The following is a 23419-nucleotide window of genomic DNA, read 5'->3' as shown; positions in this document are numbered from 1 at the left end:
CCTAAGACTGTCCTGCAGACAGAGAGTGAATACTGTCCACTGGTGAGGGACAGTGCTGTTGTTGCAGGGGTCTGGAGACTGTCCTGCAGACAGAATGAATACTGTCCACTGGTGAAGGACAGTGCTGTTGTTGCAGGGGTCTGGAGACTGCCCTGCAGACAGAGTGAATACTGTCCACTGGTGAAGGACAGTGCTGTTGTTGCAGGGGTCTGGGAGTCTTTCTGTTGGTTCAGAAGCCCTGAAGAAGGATTTTCTTGTTGTATGTTTACAGAAATCCTGGGAGAGGGCTTTACTAATGTGTTCAGGGGTTCTAGGACTGTTCTACAGACAGAGGATAAATTCATGAAGGGATTGGCAATGTATCTTATGGCCTTGCTAAGCCTTGTCTCCCCAGGAACTAAGATTGCTGAGAACTTGCCTCATGTCAAGATGAAGAAAAGACCTCCATTTGGGTATTAAGTGCTATGTTTAAACTTGATGTAACTCTGGGGTAGATTCAATTGTGATCCAGGGGTGGGGAACTTTTGACCTTTTTGTGTTCTGTGGTTGAACAAATGAATGTAGTTTACTTATATTTGGAAACTAATCTCCATTTGAGAAGAGGGGCTTTGTGGTGAACTAAATGAAGGTATAGCCTAGGGGTGGAGTAGTATTTAGAACAGGGACTTTGTAATTGATTGAATGATTGGAAGATCCAGGGGTGGGGTAGTACTTGGAGATTATTTAATCACACTTAGTAAATGCTGTATTTGGAATGATGTCATGTTTTGATCTTCTCTGTTCTGGGTTTGTTACTGAATAAAATGGAGAGCACCTATGCTGGTATTTTGAACCTGGGAAGTTGCCTTTCTTTTGGCATTACATTACAGCATTATACTCAGTATTGCTGGGTAGGTGATTCTTGGTTTTAATTCTAGCTCCTTTGACCTCTGGAATATCATATTCCAAGCCCTTCAATCCCTTAGTGTAAAAGCTGCTAGATCTTGTGTTATCCTGATTGTGTTTCTACAATACTCAAATTGTTTATTCCCAGAAGCTTATAATATTTTCTCCTTGACCTGGGAACTCTGGAAATTAGCTATAATATTCCTAGGAGTTTTCTTTTTGGGTTCTTTTTCAAGAGGTGATTGGTAAATTCTTTCAATTTCTATTTTGACCTCTGATTCTAAAATATCAGTACAATTTTCCTTGAGAATTTCTTGAAGGATGATTTCTAGGTTCTTTTTCTGATCATGGCTTTCAGGTAGTCCAATAATTTTAAAATTCTCTTTCTTGGATCTATTTTCCAGGTCAGTGGTTTTTCCAATGAGATATTTCAAATTGCTTTCTATTTTTTTCATTTGTTTGGATCTATTTTATAACATCTTGATTTCTCATAAAGTCACTGGCTTCCATTTGCTCCAATCTAATTCTGAAGGAATTATTCTCTTCAGTGAGTTTTTGAAATTCCTTTTCCATCTGGGCAATTTGACTTCTTAAGGCATTCTTCTCATCACTGGCTTTTTGTGCCTCTTTTGCCATTTGAGTTAGTCTATTTTTTAATAGTGTTATTTTCTTTAATTTTTTTTGGTTCTTCTTTAGCAGGCTGTTGACTTGCTTTTCATGATTTTCTTGCATCGTTCTCATTTCTCTTCCCAATTTTTCCTCTACTTCTCTTACTTGATTTTCAAAATCCTTCCTCAGCTTCTCCATGCCTGTAACCAGTTCATATTTTTCTTGGAAATCTTTGATGCAGAGGTTTTGACTTCATTGACTTCTTCTGGTTCCATGTCTTGATCCTTTTTGTCCCCCCAAAAGGCTTCTATGATCTGATTGTGCTTCTTCTGCTTGCTCATCTTGCCAGCCAATTACTTGACTTTTGAGTTCTTTGCCATGGTAGAACTCTGCCTCCAGAAGGGAGAGAACTATGTCAGAGCTATGAGGAGGATGCCCTCTCTACAGACACCCCAAGCTCTGGCATACTGACGACACAACCCAGGACCACCACCCAAGACTGCAATCCAGATCCAAGCAGGTCAAAGCAAGAGCAATTACCCTCTGAATGGCTGCTTGGTCTCCCTACAATCTGCAGGCCAGGAGCTCCAGAGGTATCCATGCTGCAGCTGCAGCCGCCATGCGTCCTCCACCTCTCACCCTGGGGGCAGGGGCTGGACTGCACTTTTCTGTCACTGGGTTCCAACAGAGTTCCCCACTGACCTTTCATTATCTCTTTTGTGTTCATGGGTTGAGAAGTCAGGAAACCATCACAGCTGCTGGTGATTCACTCTCTTGAAGTCTCCTCCGGCTAGTCTACGCTGCTGGTTGGGGCCACCCCAGGGCCAGAACAGCACGGCTCATGTGGGACTGTGCTCAGCTCCTCGCGACGTGGGATATACCCTTCCTTTCAGCTTGCCAGGCTACCTTCAGCAGGAGATTTGTTTCTCTCTGTCACTTTGTGAGTTCTGTAGCTTTAAAATTTTTTTAGTCATATTTTACAGGTATTGGAGGTAGGTGAAGCAGAGCTCAGAAAAGTTCCTGTTTTTACTCTGCCATCTTGGCTCTGCCCCACCCCAGTGGTCTATTATTCAAATTATGTAAAGCAGTGAACAAATTATCCTTCCAATGTTGATACAAATTATTAGAACTTAACTTACTTAACTGTTTTTTCAATAATCCATTCATTCTTTCAGTGAACCCAGATGCTTGTGAATAATATAGAATATGATATATCCCATTATTCAATATATAACATCACTTTATTTCATTACCTGTGAAATTGTGACTTTGACTCTGCATTGGAGCTCCATAATATAGACTTATGATACCTAGAGTTTTACAGGTGTTTTTCTGGGTCGTATTCTTATAGGGACAAGCCACCAGTATACCTGAATAGGTGTCAACACAAACACACATAAATTTGAATCCTTTATCTTGGGATAGGGGTTCAATATAATCTATCTGCCTAATTTGGGCTGGAATTTTTCCCCTTGCTATCTCTCCAGTTACTTCCTGAGGAACAGTTCATTCCTTTCCCAACTGACATATATAACTTTCTTGTTACTTGTTTTAACAATGAATGAGAGATACTAACACCTTGATCTTGTGCACACTGTTGTGTGGCCTGGACCCCTAAATTAGGCAGATCATTTGATGGACCCATTTTGCTAGGATCACCAGTTGGTGTCAGATTAGGGATAAGTTGAGTAGCATCTTTGCTACATGATCAGCATGTGCATTGTACTCATGTTCTGGCGTGGTGAGGGCCGTGAGTATCTACATGAAAAACTGACAAATTGGTAACCAAGGACAGGTCTCATATATCTTCCCATAATTCTTTGCCCCAGACTTATTTACCATGAATTTTTCAATTTTGATTTTTCAACATGGCCATCCATGTAGCTAACCAATTAGCTACCACCCAGGAATCAGTGAATAGATGACACTGTCCTCCTTGTTCTGTTTTGATGGCTTGATGTACTGCTATAAGTTCAGCATACTGACTACTTCCTCCTGTCCCAGCATTTTCCAATGTCTGCCTAGTACATGGGTTATAAGCTACTACTTTCCAATGTCTTTTATGGCCCAAATATTTTGTGGTCCCATCAGTAAACCATGCATGTTTCTTTTGTTCTTCAGTTTATCAATCATATCCCTCATTTCATTTAGGAAGGACCATATCAACTGTTGCTTTGGTTTGGGGGAATGTATCATTTTGCTCAGTATCGATGTTTGCTATAGATTCATGTAGAGCAGAAACTCCACTTTTGCCACTTTTAGCTCTATTCTTAATATACCATTTCCATTTAATTATGCTAGCCTCTTGTGCATGTCCAATTCTGTGAGAAGCTGGGGTGCTCACTACTCCGGTCATAATCAGGATTCCAGGTCTTAATATTAATGCATGGCCTAGGATCAGTTGTTCAGTCTCTACCAAAGCCCAATATGTAGCTAACAATTACTTTTCAAAAGAGGTATATTGAATTCCAGATGAAGGGATTTTCTTAGACCAAAATTGTAAGGGTATATTTCAGCTTTGTTTTTTTTTTTGCCATAAATTCCAGTTTGCATATTCATCATGTATAGTCACTTTTAATTCCACCAGCCAAATCTAGGGCCAACTGTAGAGCAGCCTTGGCTTCTTCAAAAGCTTTCCTCTGCTCATGTCCTAATCAAATTCATATTTCTTCCTAGTAACTACATGGGGTTTCAAAATCAGTCCCAGATGCAGAATGTGGTGCCTCCAATATCCAAATAATCCTAATCTTATAAACTTTTGGGCCTTTTTCTTATTGGTAGGGATAGGAGTATCTTGAATATTTTTGTCTGGCTTGCAGGAGAATCTCTTGCAGCCCCTTATTCCACTGTATACCCCAAAATTTTAAGGTTTGATCTGGGCCTTGAATCTTTGAAGGGTTAATTTCCCATCCTTTTCTTTTCATATGCTCAAATAAAAGCATCAAAGTCTTCTTCACTTCTTTTACATTTTTTCCCTGTGCCATAATATCATCTATGTAGTCGGTAAGCTGCACACCAGGTAACTCTAATTCATCCAAATGTTCAGTCACAATCCTATGACAAATAGTGGAGTTATGCAGACAGCCTTGTGGCAAGCAAGTAAAAGCATATTGTCTGCCTTGCCAAGTGAAAGCAAATTTGGGTACATTGTTTACAACTATTGGGATGGTAAAGAAAGCATTGACTAAATCAGTAACTTCATACCAAGTCCCATCATATTTCTGAATCCTTTCTATTAACATAACGTTATCTGGAACAGCAGCATACAAGGGGGGAGTTACCTTGTTCAAGTGTCTATAATTCACTGTCATTCTCCATGTCCACCTGACTTTTGTACTGGCTAGACAGGATCATTCCATTGAGTGGCTGTAGGCAGTAACACTCCTGCTTCAACATATTCCTTTACAGTATTGGTAAGTTCATCTTGCCCACCTGGCACACAATACTGCTTTAAAGTAATTACTTCAGAAGGTTAAGAAGTGATTGGGTCCATTTTTATTTTACCCACTAAAACTATTAATTCCTGTCTTCCTTAATGCAAATTGGTATCTCCCTTCAGGTAAATTTAGAGTCATGCCTGTCAATATATCTATTCCAATGATGTATTCAGGAATTGGTACAATTACCACAGTATATCCTTTCTTAGGTAATTGTTCAATTTTCATCATTAATTTGACTAGTCTGGCTGATATTTCAGCTCCTCCCAGTTCTGTGATGGCGATTGGAATTCCATGTTTAAACTTATCAGGGTTTCCATAAATAAGGGAGGTCTCTGCTCCAGTTTAATTAATGCCCTAGTTACAGTATTCGACCTATTTTTCTAATATATGGTCAAATTGATATGGGTTCTATAATCCTGTCTATATATTTCTTTAATCTGAGCTGGGGCTTGGCCAATTTCCTATTCTCCCTGAAAGTGTGACACACTTGGATACAAGGATTGAGGAGGATCTGTAGGGGGCAATTCTTACTTCCCTATTCAGTCTAATATTAACTCCCTCTTCTCAGTACATTTTATATATTCATTAGTTGGAATACTATCTATTCTTTTCTTGTCAATTTCTTCTGACTTTTAATCTGCTGGCAATTTACTCTTCTTTCTTGAGGAAATTTATCGTTTTCCCTTTTTTCACTTAACTGTGAATTCTCATCCAGCCCTATCTCCCTGATTAGTAGAGTTAGAATTAGGTGCTTATAAGCAGGAAGATTCATATTCACTATGATATTTCTATGAAAAACTGCTAAAGGGGTACTGGGATAACTTTCAATGTCCCATCATAACTGCAGTCTTAATTTCCTCTTCCTTTAACTTTCTCATATAGTCTCTATGCAAATAGCAGGGTCTATCTCCATTAGGTCACACAGAGTGTAGGCTACTGCCTGCTGCATTCATCTACAGCTAAAGCTAATAGATTAGGTATTGTTACTTCCTTGCATATGGTAATCCCTAAAAGCTTGTTGTATAAAAGGATTCTGACTAATACCTATAAATTTCAAGCAATCTGCATTATCTATAGATACTTCTCTAGCCCCTTCATCACTGATTCTTTTGTTAGTTTTTTGGCTTCCTCTTAGCTAAATCAACAGTAGCTTTTTCTTCTATGACCTGAGACCCCCCTCCAGCTTGCTCTATTAAAGGAGAAACCAAACACTGTGCCAGAGAAAGATTTCCATGAAAACCAACCAACTTCCTTTCCATCTGAGCTTTCTCTTACAGTAGCTTGTCTCTGCTTTTACATAAGGCAATAACCTGTTATCTCCTACACCCCACCCCCCACCTCCCAGCCAGTTCCTTCCCATGGTTCTATTGGTATTTCTTGCAAACATCTTTCCAAATCTCTAGGTTCTCCCTTCCATAGCCGTGATTCCCAGTTTTCACAGAGCCCTGTGCCTTTAGCCCTTTCTCTTGCTAGGAGGAATAAGATAAATCCTCCCATTCTGGGATATCTACTTCTCTCTCTAAAGTCCATCTGCCTCCAAAGAGAGGTCTGATATTTCGCAATCCCATCCTTGTTGCCAAATGTAGCACCAATGTGATATTCACAGCACCCATGGCAGATATGAATATGCCTGTGTAATTCTGAACTGCAAAATATAACAGACTCTCCACATGGAAGACAGAACTGAAACATTTATCCAAACACCAGAAAGCTGAATTCCAACACTAGACAGCCAAATCCATCACAGCAACAAAGAAATCTATACACGATAAAAATGTGCCATCCCCAAACCTTCCTCCTGCTTTGGCCTTGCCACAAATGAATATTCACAGCTAGTTGCCTGCTTTCTCTCCATCAGTTCCAACTGCTCTGACCAACTTCCTCTCAGCTCTTCTCCACCCTTCCTACTCTACCTGTTCAGCAAGCTCATCCCACCACAGGCTTTCTGTGACTCAAACCCATGAGTCTTAGGCTTCCATGTCACTTAAGCATATCACATGGGCCTACTAATGGATGAGAAAGAGCTTCCCACTTACATTACCATTATACCGCTCCCCCCCTCATTGCCCCCAGCCAAATCCTCCCTTATTTCTGTCTTAAGGAACTACCATCTTTCCAATTTACCAGTGTGTAACCTTGGCATTACCCCTAATCCCTCACATTCTATTGCCCCATATATCTAATCAGTTGTCAAATTTTCCCATTTCTACCTTCACAGCATCTCTCATATATGACCCTTTCCCTCCATTCACACAGTTACCACTTTAGTTCAAGCCTTGATCACCTCTTGACTATTTACTATAATAGCTTCCTACTTGGTTTACCTGCCTCAATTCTCTACAGTCTATCTAACATATCACAGTCAAAATAATTTCCCTTAAAAATATATCTATGTGATGTTCCTACCAATCAATTATAACAGCTTCCTATTAATATAATAAAAATTATTCTGTTTAGCCTTTAAAACCCTTCACAACCTGGCTCCAATATATTTTTCCATCTTCAGGGGCTATTTTACCCTGCCCTATACTCTGCAATCTAGCCAAACTGGCCTTTTCTTTGTTTCTCATACACTGAAGGTTTAGCTCTCATGCCCATGCTTTTACACTGGTCACCCCACATTCACATAATGTATTTCTTTCTCACATCTGCTTCAGAGTTCCTTCAAGATGCAACTCAAGTAACATCATTTGCACAAAGCCCTTCCTCATCCCCCAAATGAATGCCTTTTCTCCTAAATTATCTTGTATTTGATAACTTTAGATTACTTTATATGTATTCACTTTGTTTATGATACACACACACACACACACACACACACACACACACACACACACACGATACTTACTTGTTTTCTCCCCCACAAAAATGTAACCTCATGAGAATGGGGTTTGTTTCATTCTTTGTATTTGTTTTACCAGAGCCGAAAATGGTGCCTAGCAAGTAGCAGGAATTAATAATTCTTTGTTGATTACATCTAACTTTTCTTCTCTTTTGAGACACATTTTAAGTGACATTCATTTCTTCCCAGACTTAGTGTATATGCACAGAAGATGACATCTAGAAGTAAAATCAAACTACTGGGCAACTATGTGAGTTACCTTGTCTAAAATGTAACAATGTAAAGCTTTCTTTTTAAAAAAAACCTGCATTTAAATCGTCAGAAACCATTTCGGCTGTTGAAACATTAAAATTTCTTAAATGTAAACACTTATAAGTGAACCCTCATTTCACATCTATTCAACCCTCATATAAGGCTTTACTTAAAGAGTTAAGAAAAATATCAGACATACAAACAATTCAATAAAATAATTCAACATTTAAAACATGCTTATGTGTAAAATACTGAAGATACAAAAGATAAACAAAAGATTCTATGTTCTAAAGAAACTACTGGGGAAAAAGAGGAGTGTGGTATTGTAGGATTTGTAAATAGCTCTTATGGTAGTAGAAAAGTTGTTCAAGTGAGTAGAGAAGAAGAGATAGGGAACTAGAGATGTACTGCTAGCAGCCCTCAAAATGAACAGTTTCTGAATGAACTAGATAGCAGGGTAATAACAGTGGAAAGAGGAAAGCTGGTCTTGCTTTAGAAAGGGAAATGGAAAGGTTCTATTAAAGAAGGCCAGGAAGATGGACATATAAGCTTGTTGGGAAAAAAACTGAAAAAAAAAAAAAGCATTAGAGTTCATTTAGCTCTATCCTGCCCCTCTCCCCACTTCCTCCATTTTCTCAAATGTAGTAACGAATTTAAAAAATTATTTTTAAAAATGAAAGCACAGAAAACACCACATTAGATATTTTCTCCAATCCTCACCACTTCTCTGATCTCCCCAAAACAGAAATTCTGTGGCAAAGACAAAACAACTTCAACTGTTTCCATGGTCTAGGACCCCCAGATCCAAAAGAAGGTAAAAGAAAAAAAAAGACCCAAAACAAAAGCCCAAGAACTGACACTTACTGCCCCTGAGCTCACTCAACAATCCCCCACTTTTCATGCTATTGGCAATGGGGATGTAGTAGCATATCCAATGACATGACACAGGGTTACACATCAGTACCCATCTCTGTAACCTGTTCTCCCTTTCTTCTTTCAAGTGCCACAGATATCTGGGCTCCAGGCTGGAGAAGTTTGCATGGGCTTTGATAGCCAGTTTGGCCATGGCCCTTAAGGGACAAAACCCTGATGGGGACTGAAACCCAGAAGTACTGGTGCTACAAAGTTCTGAACTGCCAGTAAGGGGAATGCAGGCTCTGAACTGCTGGTGCTGAGGCAGAGAACTAAGGAAGAGAGGGAACTAAAGAAGAGAGGGAACTAAAACAAGACACAGTATGTGTGGGGAGTTGTGCAGCATTCCACCAACCCTGAAGGAAAGAGCACAGCATGCAGCTGGGGTCATTTCTGAGATGCTTTGAGGTTGAGCTCCCAAGGAAACCACAAGGGGAGGGAGAGTTAAGAAGTGAGTAATGAAAAAAAGAAGTAGGGAAAAAGAATAAAAGTACCAAAGATTTCAGGAGAAAGAAATCTCAAAAACCTAGAATATAAATGTATAATCCCACAGGAAAAACAGTAATAATAGAAGGAAATATGGCTGCCAGATCAAGTAAATGAGTTCAGGAATTGATGAATAAATACTTCAGTATGAAGAAAAATTATCTAGCACAGGACCCTGTGGGATTTGAGAACATGGAACCACAGCATACTGTTTTGAGTGTATTAAAAGAGAAATGAGAATTATAAGAGCAAAATAAATATCCTGAATAACAAAAATAATAAGCAAAATAGAAAAACTGGAATCTGCAATGGCAAGTCTCACCAAAGAAACAAAGAGAGAACAATAGATTGGGAATGTAAATATGGAGAAGTGAAGTAAAACCTAGAAGAAAAGCAAAAAACCCCAAACCATTTAAATAAAATATGTTCACTACGCAAGCAAAATATATGGATTTCAAAGATGAGACAGCTTAAGGATTGTAAATCTCCAAGAACACAAAAGGTCAAAAAACAGTCACACCATAATGAAGGAAATAATAGAAGAGAAGAGAACTAACCAGAACTTCTAAACACAGAAAATGAAATTCCAATTGAATGAATTCAGATTATCTCCAGAAAAAAAGACCCAAGGCTGAAAACTCCCAAGACACAATGGGTTAAATTTAAACTTAACCCAAAATAAGGTAAATCAATTCATAAACAGGTTCTGCAAGCCATCAGGAGAAAATTCTTCAACTACAAAGGAAAGAACATTTGAATAGTGCAAAACTCTTTTGTAACCACTAGAGAAAGGAGGGATGGTATACTGTGTTCCAAAGAACACTGGGGCTCAGGATGGAGTCCAGCATGACCTACCCCCAAAATATATGTTAACTATACAGGAAAAAGATGGACATTCAACAATAAAGAATTTGAAACATTTTTCGAAAGAACATGATAATATGAATAAAATTTTTGCTTCCTGAAAACCCCAAACAATAGAAATGTAGGAGGAATGAATAACTGAAGATGGCAACAGTGTAGCAACAGGAAGAGCAGTAAGAGATATCCTTCTAAACATACACCAAGAGATGGAAGTGAAGGCAGAAATCTGGTAGAGGTTAACAGTGACGAGGGGGACACAGGGCCGTATAGACAGAACCTGAGGACACTTTGCCTACTAGTGAATGCTTCTTCTGTGGGGGGAATAGAATAGAGGAAACAGGGCAGAGTGAGTGAGCAAGAGTCAAATCAAGGTCTAGCAATAAAAGAAAGGTGACCTCTGTAGTCTTAGAAGTCACTGAAGTTAGAGCTAGAGGGAGGAGAGGATGCACCCAGGTAGACAGCTAGACTTGTGAGTGTTGGTCTGTGGGAAGGCTAAAGGATGGTGTAGCTCTCTGCTGTGTTATGGTGTATTAACTTCTATATTGCTATGATGGATTCGGTTTCCTGGTGTTGGGATTTCGTTATCTGGTGTCCGGATAAATGTTTTTGCTTCTGTCTTCTATATGAAGAGTCTTATATTTTGCAATTGAGAACTATGCCGGCATATTTACAGTTGCCATTGGTGCTGTGGATATTGCGTTGGTGCTCCAGGCAGAGAGAACTTTTTTTTAATATCATAAAATGTGTCTACCTAAAACCAAAAGCAAGCATCTTGTGCAGTTTGGATACACCAGAACATCTTTCAGGAAGTAAAGGAGTCAAGCAAGGATGTCCATTCTCTCTACTATTATTTGATATAGTCCTGAAAATACTAGTAAAGGCAATAAGACAAAAGGAAATAATTAAAGGCATAAAGATAGGTAAAGATGACATGAAACTATCCTTTTTTGCTGATAATATGATGATTTAAGTCGGAAAACCCCAGGGAATCAGCAAAGACACTAAATGATAAAATTAATGGCTTCAGCAAAAATTTCAGACTACAAAATGCATCCTCAAAAATAAACAGCATTGAGATGCAGAGGCAGGCCCGGAAGGCGCGGCCAGCAGACACAGAGGCAGCCCCGGAAGGGGCCTGATAAACTCAGAGGGCAAGTCTTCACACTAACCACAAGGGCCACTACCAGGCCTATCACCAAAGGGCTGGGACTGGAAAGAGCAAGGTAAGAAGCAAATACAAGGGCCCCTGTCCTGGACAGCAAACACTCCTGGGGCTACCACTTCATACCCCAGAAATTAAAAAAAAAAAAAAAGCCCCTTTCAGGACCTCCAAAGACCAGGATGACAGAGTGAACCTCACTTGCTCCAAACCCCCCCTCTGACCCTGAAAACACAGTAACTCTTGCCCCAAGGCAAAACCCTCTACAGTAAAGGCTTGGGATCCCTAGAGGAAGGGCGTGGCTAGGGCCCTGCCACAAAATGGGTAGAAAGCTGACTACAAAGACAAAGACTCTGGAGTCCTACTATCCTCAGAGGGAGGAACCAGAGTCAGAGGGAGACAATGTGGACTCCACACCCACAGTTGAAACATCAATAGGAAATGGGTCCCAAGCACAGAAGGTTCTCCTAGATGAAATCAAAAGGAACTTTGAAAACTGAGAGAGAGAGACGACAAAATGAATAATTCTCTCAAAACCAAAATAGCAGAATTAGAAAAACATTATAATGAGGAAAACATCTCTCAAAAAAGAAAAGTGTATGATATGGAAAAGGAGCTCCAAAAATTAACCAAGGAAAATGATTTGCTAAAAACTAGAATCAACCAAATGGAAACAAATAACTGTATGAGGAACCAAGAATTAGTCAAACAAAACAACAAGAATAAAAAATTAGAAAAAGAGGTAAAATACCTCAAAGAAAAATAAACAGCATTTCCATAAATAATACAAAATATATAAAAATGAAAAGAAGCATATGTGGAAAAATTGGGACACTAATACATTGTTGGTGGAACTGTGAACTGATCCAACCATTGTGGGGAGCAATCTGGAATTACGTCTAAAGAGTTATGACTCAATAATACCATTATTAGGTTTATTTCCCAAGGTGATTAGGGAAAAAGGAAAAGAACTTGTGTGTTCTAAAATATTTATAGTAGCTCTCTTTGTGGTGACAAAGAACTGGATATGGAGAGATGCCTATCAACTGAGGAATGGCTAAACAGTTGTAGTATATGATTGTGATGGAATACTACTATGCTATAAGAAATGATGAAAAGATTGATTTTAGGAAAACATGGAAAGATTTGCATGAAATAATGAAGAGTGAAATGAACAGAATCAGGAAAATGTTGTATACGGTAACATACTGTATGCATAATAAGGCTTCACATATGTATTTGTTTCAAATGGTGACCTTCTCTAATGTGGGGTGGGAGAGAAGGAGACAGTTTGGAATTTGAAATGTAACAAAAAAATTTAAATTAAACTTTAAAAAATAAACATTTCTATATACCAAGAAACAAAAAAGCAATAATAAGGAAATCTCATTCCAAATAACTACAAAATACATCGAATATCTGGGGATCAATATCCTAAAGCACACAAAAGACTTGTTTAAATTCAATTATAGAGTGCTCCTTAAAAAAATTAATAACTTAAAAAATAGAAGGAATATTTAGTGCTTATGGTAAGGCATATTAATATAATAAAAATCATAATACTACCAAAGTTAATTTACACCTTTAATGCTATATCTATCAAATTACAAGGGGATACTTTATGGAGCTTGATAAAAAATTAAAAATTTTATTTGGTAAAACAAAAGATCTAGAATTTCAAGGGAAAAGATAAAAAGAAAGATGAAGGGAGAATAGTAGTTCCAGACCTCAACTACATTAGAAAATAATAGTCATCAAAATCATCTGGTAATTAAAGAATAGAGAAATAGATCAATGGAATAGATCAGACAAGAAAGATTCAGAAAAAAACCAGATTTCAATAATGCAATTATCTGATAAAGGGCAAAACTCATGTTACTTAGGGAAAATTCTCCTATTTGATAAAAACTGCTGGGAAAATCAGCAAACAACTGACAGAAAAATCCCAACAGATAAATAGTCAGAGAATATGAACAAACAGTTGTCAAAAGAAGAACTGCAAAGTATTCACAATTATTGGGGGCATAATCGAGGATTTTACTCGGCAGGAGGTCACCTATATATTTAGTCGATTCACCCAAATGATGGGAGAATTGTTAGTGTCTTGGATGGTGAGAATCAGTGATGAAAGTGCTGGAGAAGTATCAACAGGTACCTGTAGATTGCTTGAAATTTATAGGTATTAGAATCCTTTTATACAGCAGGCTTTCAGGGATTACTGTATGCAGAGAGGTAACAATGCTATTAATTTGTTAGCTTTAGTTGCAAATGAATGCAGCAGGCAGTATCCTACTGACTATGTGGCCTAGTGGAGACTAACCCTGGTATTTGCTTAGGGACTGCATGAGAAAGTTAAAGGAGGAGGCAATGAAGATAGCAATAATGATGGGAAATGCCAAGGCTTATCATGGTATCCCCTTAGCAGTTTCTCATAGAAATATATTGAAGATGGCTCTTCTTACTTATAAGCACCTAATTCTGACTCTACCAATTGGGGAGAAAGGGCACTCTCTTTTGGAGCTGCTGGATAAGATTTCACAGTTAAGAGACTTAAGGGAATCAGGAAAAGATAAGTTTCCTTGAGAAAGAAGAATAAACAGCCAGCAGATTTGACATCAGAATAGGTTAACAAGGAAAGATTTGTTTGCTGCTATATTAAGAACAGGGGTAGATTTTGGAAGAATGGTATTCCAACTAATGAACTATAGAAAATGTACTGAGAAAAGGGGCTTAATATTAGACTGAATAGGGGAGTAAGAACTGTCTCTACAGATCCTCCTGAAACATTGTATTCAAGTTTGTCACACCTGCAGGGAGAAGAGGAAATTGGCCAGGCCCTAGATCAGATTAAAGAAAAGTATACCTCTAGCCAGAATGATGACCACAAAACTGCAAATTAGAAAAAAGTAAACAATAAAGCTATGATAATGGGTTCATGGACTCTAGAAGCACAGCTGACCCTATATCTACCCTGCTTCTGGTTATTATCTCCTTGTTTCTTTTTGGCTTTTTGCCTGTTAAACTTGTTTGCTAGATTTGTTTCCTGTAGATTTGGTATCAACCAAGGTTCAGATGCCACTAAAGAACTGACCTCTTGAAAAGGACCTCTTGGGAAAGGGACAGCTCTAAGTCCAATTTCAGCAGGAAGTAGCTATGGAAGAAGATACCTTCACACCTTATCCCAAGATTTGGGGCCCCAATTGTTTGAGGGGGGATGATGTGCTCAACTCCTACCCTAAGATAATGTTTTATGTACTTATTTTGTGTTATCCCTGTTATACTGTTGTACAGTTATGTTGACACCAGTTACCCCTAAACTGCCACTAGCCTATGTAATGGATACAAAAGACTGCTGTGAATATCATGCTGATGCTACACATGCCACTTATTAAAATTAAAAAAAATATACATCTCTGAAAACAACTCTAACATAAACATATCTACCTTTTGGTAGCTTTTAAACAAATATATACTTTCCAAATAAAACTTTTTAAGAAAGAGTTCATCAATATGTTTTAATATATAAGTTTTACCATAGGGTATTCCGAGACGTTCTTGTTCTTTCCTATAACCTTCAAGTGCAGCAGCCCATCTTGTCACTTGTTCTGAAGTTTCATCTGAAATTGTTGCAATATGTTTAGTGCCATCAAGGGTTATTACTTGAGCTTCCTCCACAAGATGTGCTTCAGCTTCAGCATGGTGGGCATCTGGGTCAATAACAACTTCAACAGTTTCTGCAGGTTTAACAATTTCAAGGATATTTAACTTGGGCTCTATCCCTAAAAAAAGAATGGAAAATCATTTTTAACTTGAAAGAAAGCAGTAAGTTATTAAAATAAGACTCAGTTTATTTCAAATTCTTACGAATATCATATAGCAAATTGCTATTATAATGTTTTGTAGCAACATATCCAAACTACTCTTGACACATAAAAGTTATCAACAATAACCCATGTTTGTTTTAAACCAGACCTATGATTTCAAGGATATAGGTAGATACAAATTGTTTCTTCCAAGACAAAAGAGCACCTGCTCCACAGTTTATACTTTCATAGAGCTCCCTAAGGTACTGAGAGGTTAAGTTACTTGCCTGCATTCACCCATTCAGTATATGCTAGAACCAGGATCTCCAAAAACATCTAAAACACTTTTAAGTTTATAATCTGCATTATTAGCACATTCTTCATTTCACTAATATTTTCTCCATCACATTTTAAAGTCTAGACAACCAACAAAACAATAATCAAGGCCTGATTTTTAATCTTTACCAATTTTCAAGATGTAAATGCTCACACTGAAAATCTAGCAACCAATTCTCAAAAACTAGAATGATTTTGTTCCAGCAAAACCCTGGTTACAACCCAGGTTTCCCTGACTCCAAGGCTAATTCTCTATCCACTATTACATAGTGCTTCTTGCCTTTATAATATGAAATGGTAATGATTCATATGCAACATTGTTTATTGATATGAAAATTTAAATGTTAGGCAATCTTAGCACTTTTGAGACCACAGGGCAAATATACATATACATTCAAAAAGTTGTAGTTTAAAAAAATGCTTTATTATTGAAATTATCTCAGATGCTGCCCCTATTTAAAATAGTCACCTCTCAGGCTCTGACGTACATTCTGGTGATATAAAAGAAAAAAAAAAAGAAAGACTGAGAACATAGTTTGCTGCCTAAAGAAGGCAGTCTTGATTAGAACCCCCAAGTCCAAGTTAACAAGCACATAATAAAGACCCAGTATTGCCAGGCATTGTGAAAGGGGCTGAGGATACAAATAAAGGCAACTAATAGTCCTTACTTACAATGAAGTGACAGTATAATAAGGAGAAAACATGCAAAACACTACGTACAAACCAGGTACTAACTTCCACAGAAATAGGGAAGTTAAGAAGAGAGGAGAGTTTTAAGAAAAAGATGAGTTCAGTCTAGGGCATGTTGATTTTAAGTTTGTTGGTCTTTAAAGTAGTTCAATCTGTAGGACTGGAGGTCAAGAGAAGTTAAGGCTGGATAAATAGATCTGAGAATCATATGCATAGAGATAATAACTAAATCCATGGGAGCTGTTGAGATAAGTAAATTAATGTAGAGCAGTGATCCAGGAACCACTAGGGATCCCTGAGACCCTTTTATGGGGTACCTCACGGTAAAATTTATTTCTATAATACTAAAATGTTTTAACTTCTAATACGGTAAAAATCAAATGCTAAAATCCATATAAACAAATGCTCCTTTGACTTGACTAATTTTTTAAAGTAATTGTACAGGTGTCCTGACCCCTAAAAGTTTAAGGATTGTTAGCACAGAGGCAAAAGTGAAGGTCCAAGGAGAGCCTTTAAGGGGCCACCTATGGTTAGTAGATATGACTCAGATGAAGATTACACAAAGGAAACTGAGGAGGAACAGATAGGTGGGAGGAGAAGCAGGACAGAAAAAGGGGGGGGGGAAGCAATGAAGAGCAGAGTCTCAAAGCATAGTCTCAAAGGCTGCAGAGAGGTCAAGGATAAGGATTAAGAAAAAGGTTATTATTACACTTGGCAATTAAATGATCATTTGTAACTCTGGAGAGATAGTTTCAGTTGAATGATGAGGTTAGGAGTCAAGCTAAAGGCTAAGCTGGTAAAGTTAAGAAGACAGAGAGAAGGCACAGATTGTAGATGGCCTTCTTAAGGAGTTTAGCCATGAAAGAGGGAAGAGAGATAGGACAACAGCTGGCAGGGAGGGACAGAGCAAGTGAGGGTTTTTGAAGATGGGGGAGACATCCCCCCAGAGCGAAGATAGAGGCCTGGGCAGTTAGGAAGTAGCAACTAAATTAGCCACTCTAAGTAAGGGCATATGTGTGCATACAAATAAATACTTTGCTTCTAGTATGTTTTTTGGTACCACAAAAAGTACTAATTACATTCTGGTGATATTGGTGGTCTTTGTCCTGGACCTCTTGGCGCATATACCTCAAAGTAAGGTTTCTGGGTCAAATAGTGTAAACACCTTGGTAATTATTTTCCAGAATAGCTGGACCAATTCACAGCTCCACCAACAGTATACTTGTCTTCTACAAGTTCTTTTAAATGGACTCTTCCATCTTTTAATCATCTTTTCCAATTTCATGGGTGTACAGATAAAACTTTAAATGTTGTTTAAATTAATACGTTATTCTTAATGATTTGGATAAACTTTTCATAACGTTACCAATAGTTTGTGAGTCTTTTCAAAACTATCTGCATGTATTCTTGATCCTCCATGCCCCAGCAGACTTTTCAGCCTAGAAAATCCCTCTACCTCCTGTGGTCCCATTTCCAGCTAAAGGCAACTAGTGGAGCAGTGGATAGAGCTCTGGATCTAGCGTGAGGAAGTCTTGAGTTCAAATCCAGCCTCAGAGTCTAATTAGATAGATGTGTAACCCTGGGCAAGTCATTTAACCTGTTTGATAGTTCCTAAAAATTATAGTGCATTATTTAGCAGCTATTTCCTAATCTGGTATCTGTTGGCAGTTTTCAATCAAAATATAATATAGCAAACTTTTTGGTAAGAAAAACAAACTCACGTTGAATTAATAATGAAAATCAGTCTTGAAAGTAGTTAAAACTTTGCTGCCCAATTAATTCTTTAAAATTCATTTACGTAACTTATAAAGACCCCAAGTCTGTTTCTCAGCAATACCTAAGATAAAGAGATTTGAGATAGCAATATTTTAAAGTTATGACTTCCTAGAACATATTCAAATCCCATTCAATCAAGCCTTCAATGGTTCTTAGTCTTCTGATTGAATTACTGAGCATCTCTATTTTTCAGAAAATTGTCATGCAAGACAGAAATAATGACCAATTGTTTAGTATTTATTAACCAAGTCTCAGTTTGTGACATAATTTTTGAATTCTGTTCATCTAAAATAATAACTAAATTACTTAATGTAATTCAGATTAAGAACACTTATACCTTCCTTAGCTAATATGCAATCATTCCATTGAAAAATATTAAGTACACACTATATGTCAGGAATTGAAAAGCACTGGGGATACATAGAAAGACAAAAGACAGTCCCTGCTCTTAAGGAGCTTGCAGTCCAATGGAAGAGACAATATGGAAGCAAATATGCATAGTCAAGCAGTAGACAGGATAAATTTGAAATAATCAACAGAGGGATGGGACTGGAATTAAGGCAGATAAGGAAAGCTGCCTGTAAAAGGGAATTTAGTTGGCACTCAAAGGAAAGTAGGGAGGTTAGGAGGCAGAAATGACGAGGAAAAGGATTCTAGGTATAGGGGGCATCCAGTGAAAATTACCAAAATTGAGAGATGGAGTTCCTCATTTGAAGAACAGCAAGGAGGACAATGTAATTGTGTGGAAGAGTATGTAGCAGGGGAGAAGAGTATAAGATATAAAAGACTTGGAAAGGGGGCAGGCAGGTCAGGAAGGGCTTTAACCAAACAGAACTTTATAGTTAATCTTAGAGGTGAAAGGGAGTCTTATAATTTATTGAGAAGTGACATTGTCAAATCTGCATTTTAGGAACATCACTGATGTTCACCTAATGATGATCACCTAAAAATAAATCCTCCCAAGAATTTTTAAAAAAAGTTTCCCAGACATATGCAAAATTCAGGTGAGTATAAATTATTAAAACTAAAACATAAGCTCATATTCTATGAAAACACTAAGTACTTACAGTGACAACTTCTAATTTGTAAAACAATTACTAAATAGCCAAGTAATACAGTTAAAACAGTATTTAACAGTTAGGACTATGCCTGACACATTATAGTTATTTAATAAATTTTTCTAGTTGAAAATAGTTTTAAGAATACTAACCTTGATAAGAGATGACTTGTACACTAAGTTGAACAGTTCCATCAGTCTTTACTCCTTGGTCAAATAAACTTCGGTCTGGATCCAGCTTGATATAAGAATAAAATAAGTAAATGTTATAATTTTTCTTGATCTTTAAAATAAATCAGTTTACTATAAAGAAACGTGAACACAACAACCATGAGTAACTGAAGCATCTAATACATCAAAATTATGGCTTAAAGGTTACCTAGCTAAATGTGACAATATTCAATTTTTATGCAAAACTAAAAATATTTTAACTGCTGGAGTAAATATTAAGATTAAAGGATCATAAATGTTATGATCACAGATTTTGAGCTGTAAGGGATCTAAGAGAAGCCCAGAGAGATGTTAAGTAGCAGATTCAGAATTCAAACTCAGTTTCTGTGACTACAAATCCAATGCTCTTTCCATGGCACCATGCTGAAAGATCAAACTCATCCCATCTACTAGTTTATTTTCTGTTGCCTATGAACACGCAAGTTTCCTCTATCCTTAAAAAATCCTCACTAGAATCTCAAGTTATCATTCTTTATCTGTCTTCCTTTTCAGTTGATCTGATAAAAAAAGATGTCTACACATATTGCTTCTACTTCCTTTCCTCTCTTCTACCATTTGCAGTCAAGTTCAGGAGTGGGGTACCTGCTGCCTAGAGGCCAAAATCCTTGATTTGTTCAGTAAAACTTGTACTCAGTCAAAGGGCTGCACTTGAGGACCTAGAGGGCCACAAGTAGCCTTGAGGTCACAGATTCCCCACCCCTGATCTAGACTCTAATTTCATCGCTCAATAACTCCTCTCTTCAAATTTAGTTCCTTAGTTGCCAAATGTAAATAGTCTCCACTCAATGCTCATTCTTCTTTTAATACTTGATTCATCTGAAATTGCCCTCTCCTTCATAATACTTTATTCTTCTATTCCCTTTATAATTCTCTCCCTTGGTGACCTAATTAATTATCATCTCTAAGTAGATAATTTGCATGAGTATACATTCAATCCTAATCTCTCTCCCTAGTTTTCAGATTTTGAACTGTATGCATCTCAGATTCAGTAGGCCTAAAATTCATTATTCCCCCCTCTCCTCCCCAATTCCCCTCTCCTCTGAACTTTCATATTTCTGATATGGTAAATAGCCTTCTCCAAGTCACTCATATTTGCAGCCTCCTCATTATTCTTGATTCATACTCTGTATTTAAATCATTGTCATTTTTATCTCCCATGTATCAAGCCTGTTTTCTCTGTGCATATAACTACCATATTAGTTCAGTTCCCCTTATTTGGATTTTGGCAACTGCCTTAATTTTTTCCCCCCACTATGAAGTGAACTATCTACAGAAATGCCCAAACAGAAGACTGCATATGGGGTGGCTAGGTGGTGCAGTGAATAGAGCACCAGCCCTGGAGTCAGGAGGACCTGAGTTCAAATCCGGCCTCAGACACTAAACACAAAAAGCTAGCCTTGTGACCTTGGGCAAGTCACTTTACCCCAATTGCCCTACCTTCCCCCCTCTAAAAAAAAAAAATCAAAAAAAGGATTGCATATGAAACTTGAACTTGTTAAGTTTCAAAAGTGTATATAGCAATGTAAAAGTATATTAATTTATCCAATAGCCAAATTTCCCTTCTTTTTTGTATCTTTCTGAACTCCTTGCTAGAGCTCCTAAATTAAGTTTCTTGCCTAGTCTCATCCCACTTTAATCCATCCTCCATAGAGCTGTTAAACTGATTTTCTAGAAGAGTCTTTCCTGGTCTTCCTAGGTGCTACTCACCATGGTGTCTTTTCCAAACCTTTGTATCCCTCCTCAAACTTCCAGTGGAAGCCCCTCCTCCCATTCTCTCTAGCTGAGATCTTCAAATCTTACTTAAAAAACATTGAGGCCATTTACCAAGACCTTCTTTTACCCTTCTCCACAACTCATATCATTCAGGTGCTGTCACAATGTCTTCCTTTACCTGTCTCACAAAAAGAGGTGACCTGAGGGGGTGTAGCCAAGAAGGTGGCATAGAAACAGTGTGAGCTCCCCCCATAACCACATCAAATACCTATAAAATATGACTCTAAACAAATTTTAGAGGTAAAGAACCCACAAAGTAACAGAAAGAAACCTCCCACTAAAGGCAGCCCGGCAGGCCTACAGGAAGGCTCCATGGCAGTGTGCTGGGAGCTGAGCCCAGCTCCACATGAGCCCACAGTTTTAGCCCCAGGGCAGCCCCAAATAGCAGAGGCTGGAGTGGACTTTGGGAGAGTGGATCACCAGCAGCAGTGGCAGTTTCCAGAATTATCAACCCATAAATTCCACAGACAAAGTAAAAGTTCAGTGTGGAACTCTGTTAGAACTGGTGGGGGTGGGGAGCAGTCTGGCTCTGGCCCCAGGGTGAGAGGTGGATGAGGTGTGGCTGCCTCCACATGGCTGCTTCAGAGCTTCTGGCTTGCAGATTGTAGGGGGACCAAGCAATCATTCAGAGGGTAATTGCTCTTGCTTTAACCTGCTTGGATCTGGATCGCTGTCTAGGGTGGTGGCCCTGGTGTGTGTGACCAGTGAGGCAGAGCTTGTGGTGTCTGTAGAGAGGACGTCCAACTAATAGCTCCAGCAGCTGCAAAAACCCAAGCAATTTGAGACAAAGCTCTCTTCTCTGGAAGCAGAGTTCTACTGTGGCAAAAAGCTCAAAAGTCAAATAACTGAGTGGCAACATGAGCAAACAAAGGAAGCAAAGGAAGCACAGCAATAAAAATTTAGATTCCTTTTTTGGGGACAAAAAGGATCAAAGCATGGAAAAGGAGGGAGACAATGAAGTCAGAACTCCTTCACAAACACAATGAAGTCAGAACTCCTTCACCAAAAGCTTCCAAGAAAAGTATGAACTAGTTACAGGCCACGGAGGAGCTCAAGACGGATTCTGAAAATCAAGTAAGAGAAGTGGAGGAAAATTGGGAAGAGAAATGAGAATGTTGCAAGAAAATAATGAAAAGCAAGTCAACAACCTGACTGAAGAAAATAACACCTTAAAAAACAGACTAACTCAAATGGCAAAAGAGGCACAAAAAGCCAATGAGGAGAAGAATGCCTTAAAAAGCCAAATTTGCCAGTTGGAAAAAGAATTTCAAAAGCTCACTGAAAAGAATCATTCCTTCAGAATTAGATTGGAGCAAATGGAAGCTAATGACTTTATGAAAAATCAAGATACTATTAAACAGATTCAAACAAATAAAAAAATAGAAGGCAATGTGAAATATCTCATTTAAAAACCACTGACCTGGAAAACAGATCCAGGAGAGAGAATTTAAAAATTATTGGACTACTTGAAAGCCATGAACAAAAAAAGAACCTAGAAATCATCCTTCAAGAAAATCTCAAGGAAAACTGCCCTGATATTTTAGAACCAGATGGCAAAACAGAAATTGAAAGAATTCACTGATCATCTCTTGAAAAAGATCCCAAAAAGAAAACTCCTGAGAATGTTATAGCCAGGTTCTGGAGTTCCCAGATCAAAGAGAAAATATTACAAGCAGCCAAGAAGAAATAATTCAAATATTGTGTGTTCGGATCTGTGGCCCCCCCAAAGGTCTCAGGCAGCTTCTCTGAGTTCAGGTCTGGTAACAGGGCACTACGTGGTATGTGCTTATCTTATCTGAGGTCAGGGAGCCCTGACCTCTAGGAAGTGCTGAGGCATCCAGATTGTGTGCTGTCATGCAAATACCCCGTTACCCTGACGTTTATCTTGGGGTCAAAGGGTAAGTGCGCAGGAGTATGCAAGCTATTTTGGACACAGTCTGCTTGTTCTCTGATTGGTCCTCCTACCTTCCCTCACGAGCTGTCCACAAACTCTGCAAGTGTACTTTGGGAGATTTAAGGGCTGAAGCACGAGGGGGCTAGGGAGGATGGAGGGAGAGAAGTAACCACATGCCTATCCTGCCAATAAAGCTGTGCCTTTCTCCATTTTCACTGGCTCGACTTCTCCTTTATGTGAACATGTGGGATGTGTCCAGAAATGCACACAGCAGGCCTGGGAGAAGTAAGACTCAGCTAGAAATCATAGGATCGTGACAAATCACGACAATTGTGGAAACACAATCAGGAAAAAAAAAAAAGAGGTGGCCCTTCTTGCCAAGGAAACCATTCTATATGAACAACTGATCC

General features: G+C 38.3%; 2 protein-coding genes across 11 annotated transcripts in view; one reads left to right on the top strand and one right to left on the bottom strand.

Moving 5' to 3' along the window:
• The window catches only part of ATP5PF (ATP synthase peripheral stalk subunit F6), a 393425-nt gene that overhangs the window by 320133 nt on the left and 49873 nt on the right, over positions 1-23419 (top strand). The gene's annotated exons all lie outside the window — the stretch shown is intronic.
• The window catches only part of GABPA (GA binding protein transcription factor subunit alpha), an 87827-nt gene that overhangs the window by 23701 nt on the left and 40707 nt on the right, over positions 1-23419 (bottom strand). For 8 of the 10 annotated variants that reach the window (XM_069062955.1, XM_069062952.1, XM_069062958.1 and 5 more), the window contains 3 exons: positions 19265-19349; positions 14983-15228; positions 2748-2864 (listed from right to left, as the gene is read on the bottom strand). In XM_069062955.1, coding sequence (XP_068919056.1) covers positions 2748-2864; positions 14983-15228; positions 19265-19349 — 448 coding nt within the window. The remainder of the gene's footprint in view (positions 1-2747; positions 2865-14982; positions 15229-19264; positions 19350-23419) is intronic. The other 2 variants (XM_069062954.1, XM_069062959.1) reach the window with 1 other exon arrangement.

The sequence above is a fragment of the Petaurus breviceps genome, unplaced genomic scaffold (genome assembly GCF_028583685.1).
Source record: "Petaurus breviceps papuanus isolate PSGF00001 unplaced genomic scaffold, PetGlider_PUasm1.0 90515, whole genome shotgun sequence".
NCBI lineage: Eukaryota > Metazoa > Chordata > Mammalia > Diprotodontia > Petauridae > Petaurus > Petaurus breviceps.
The sequence above is the reverse complement of the archived record's forward strand: the minus strand, read 5'-3'. Positions and strand labels throughout refer to the sequence as shown.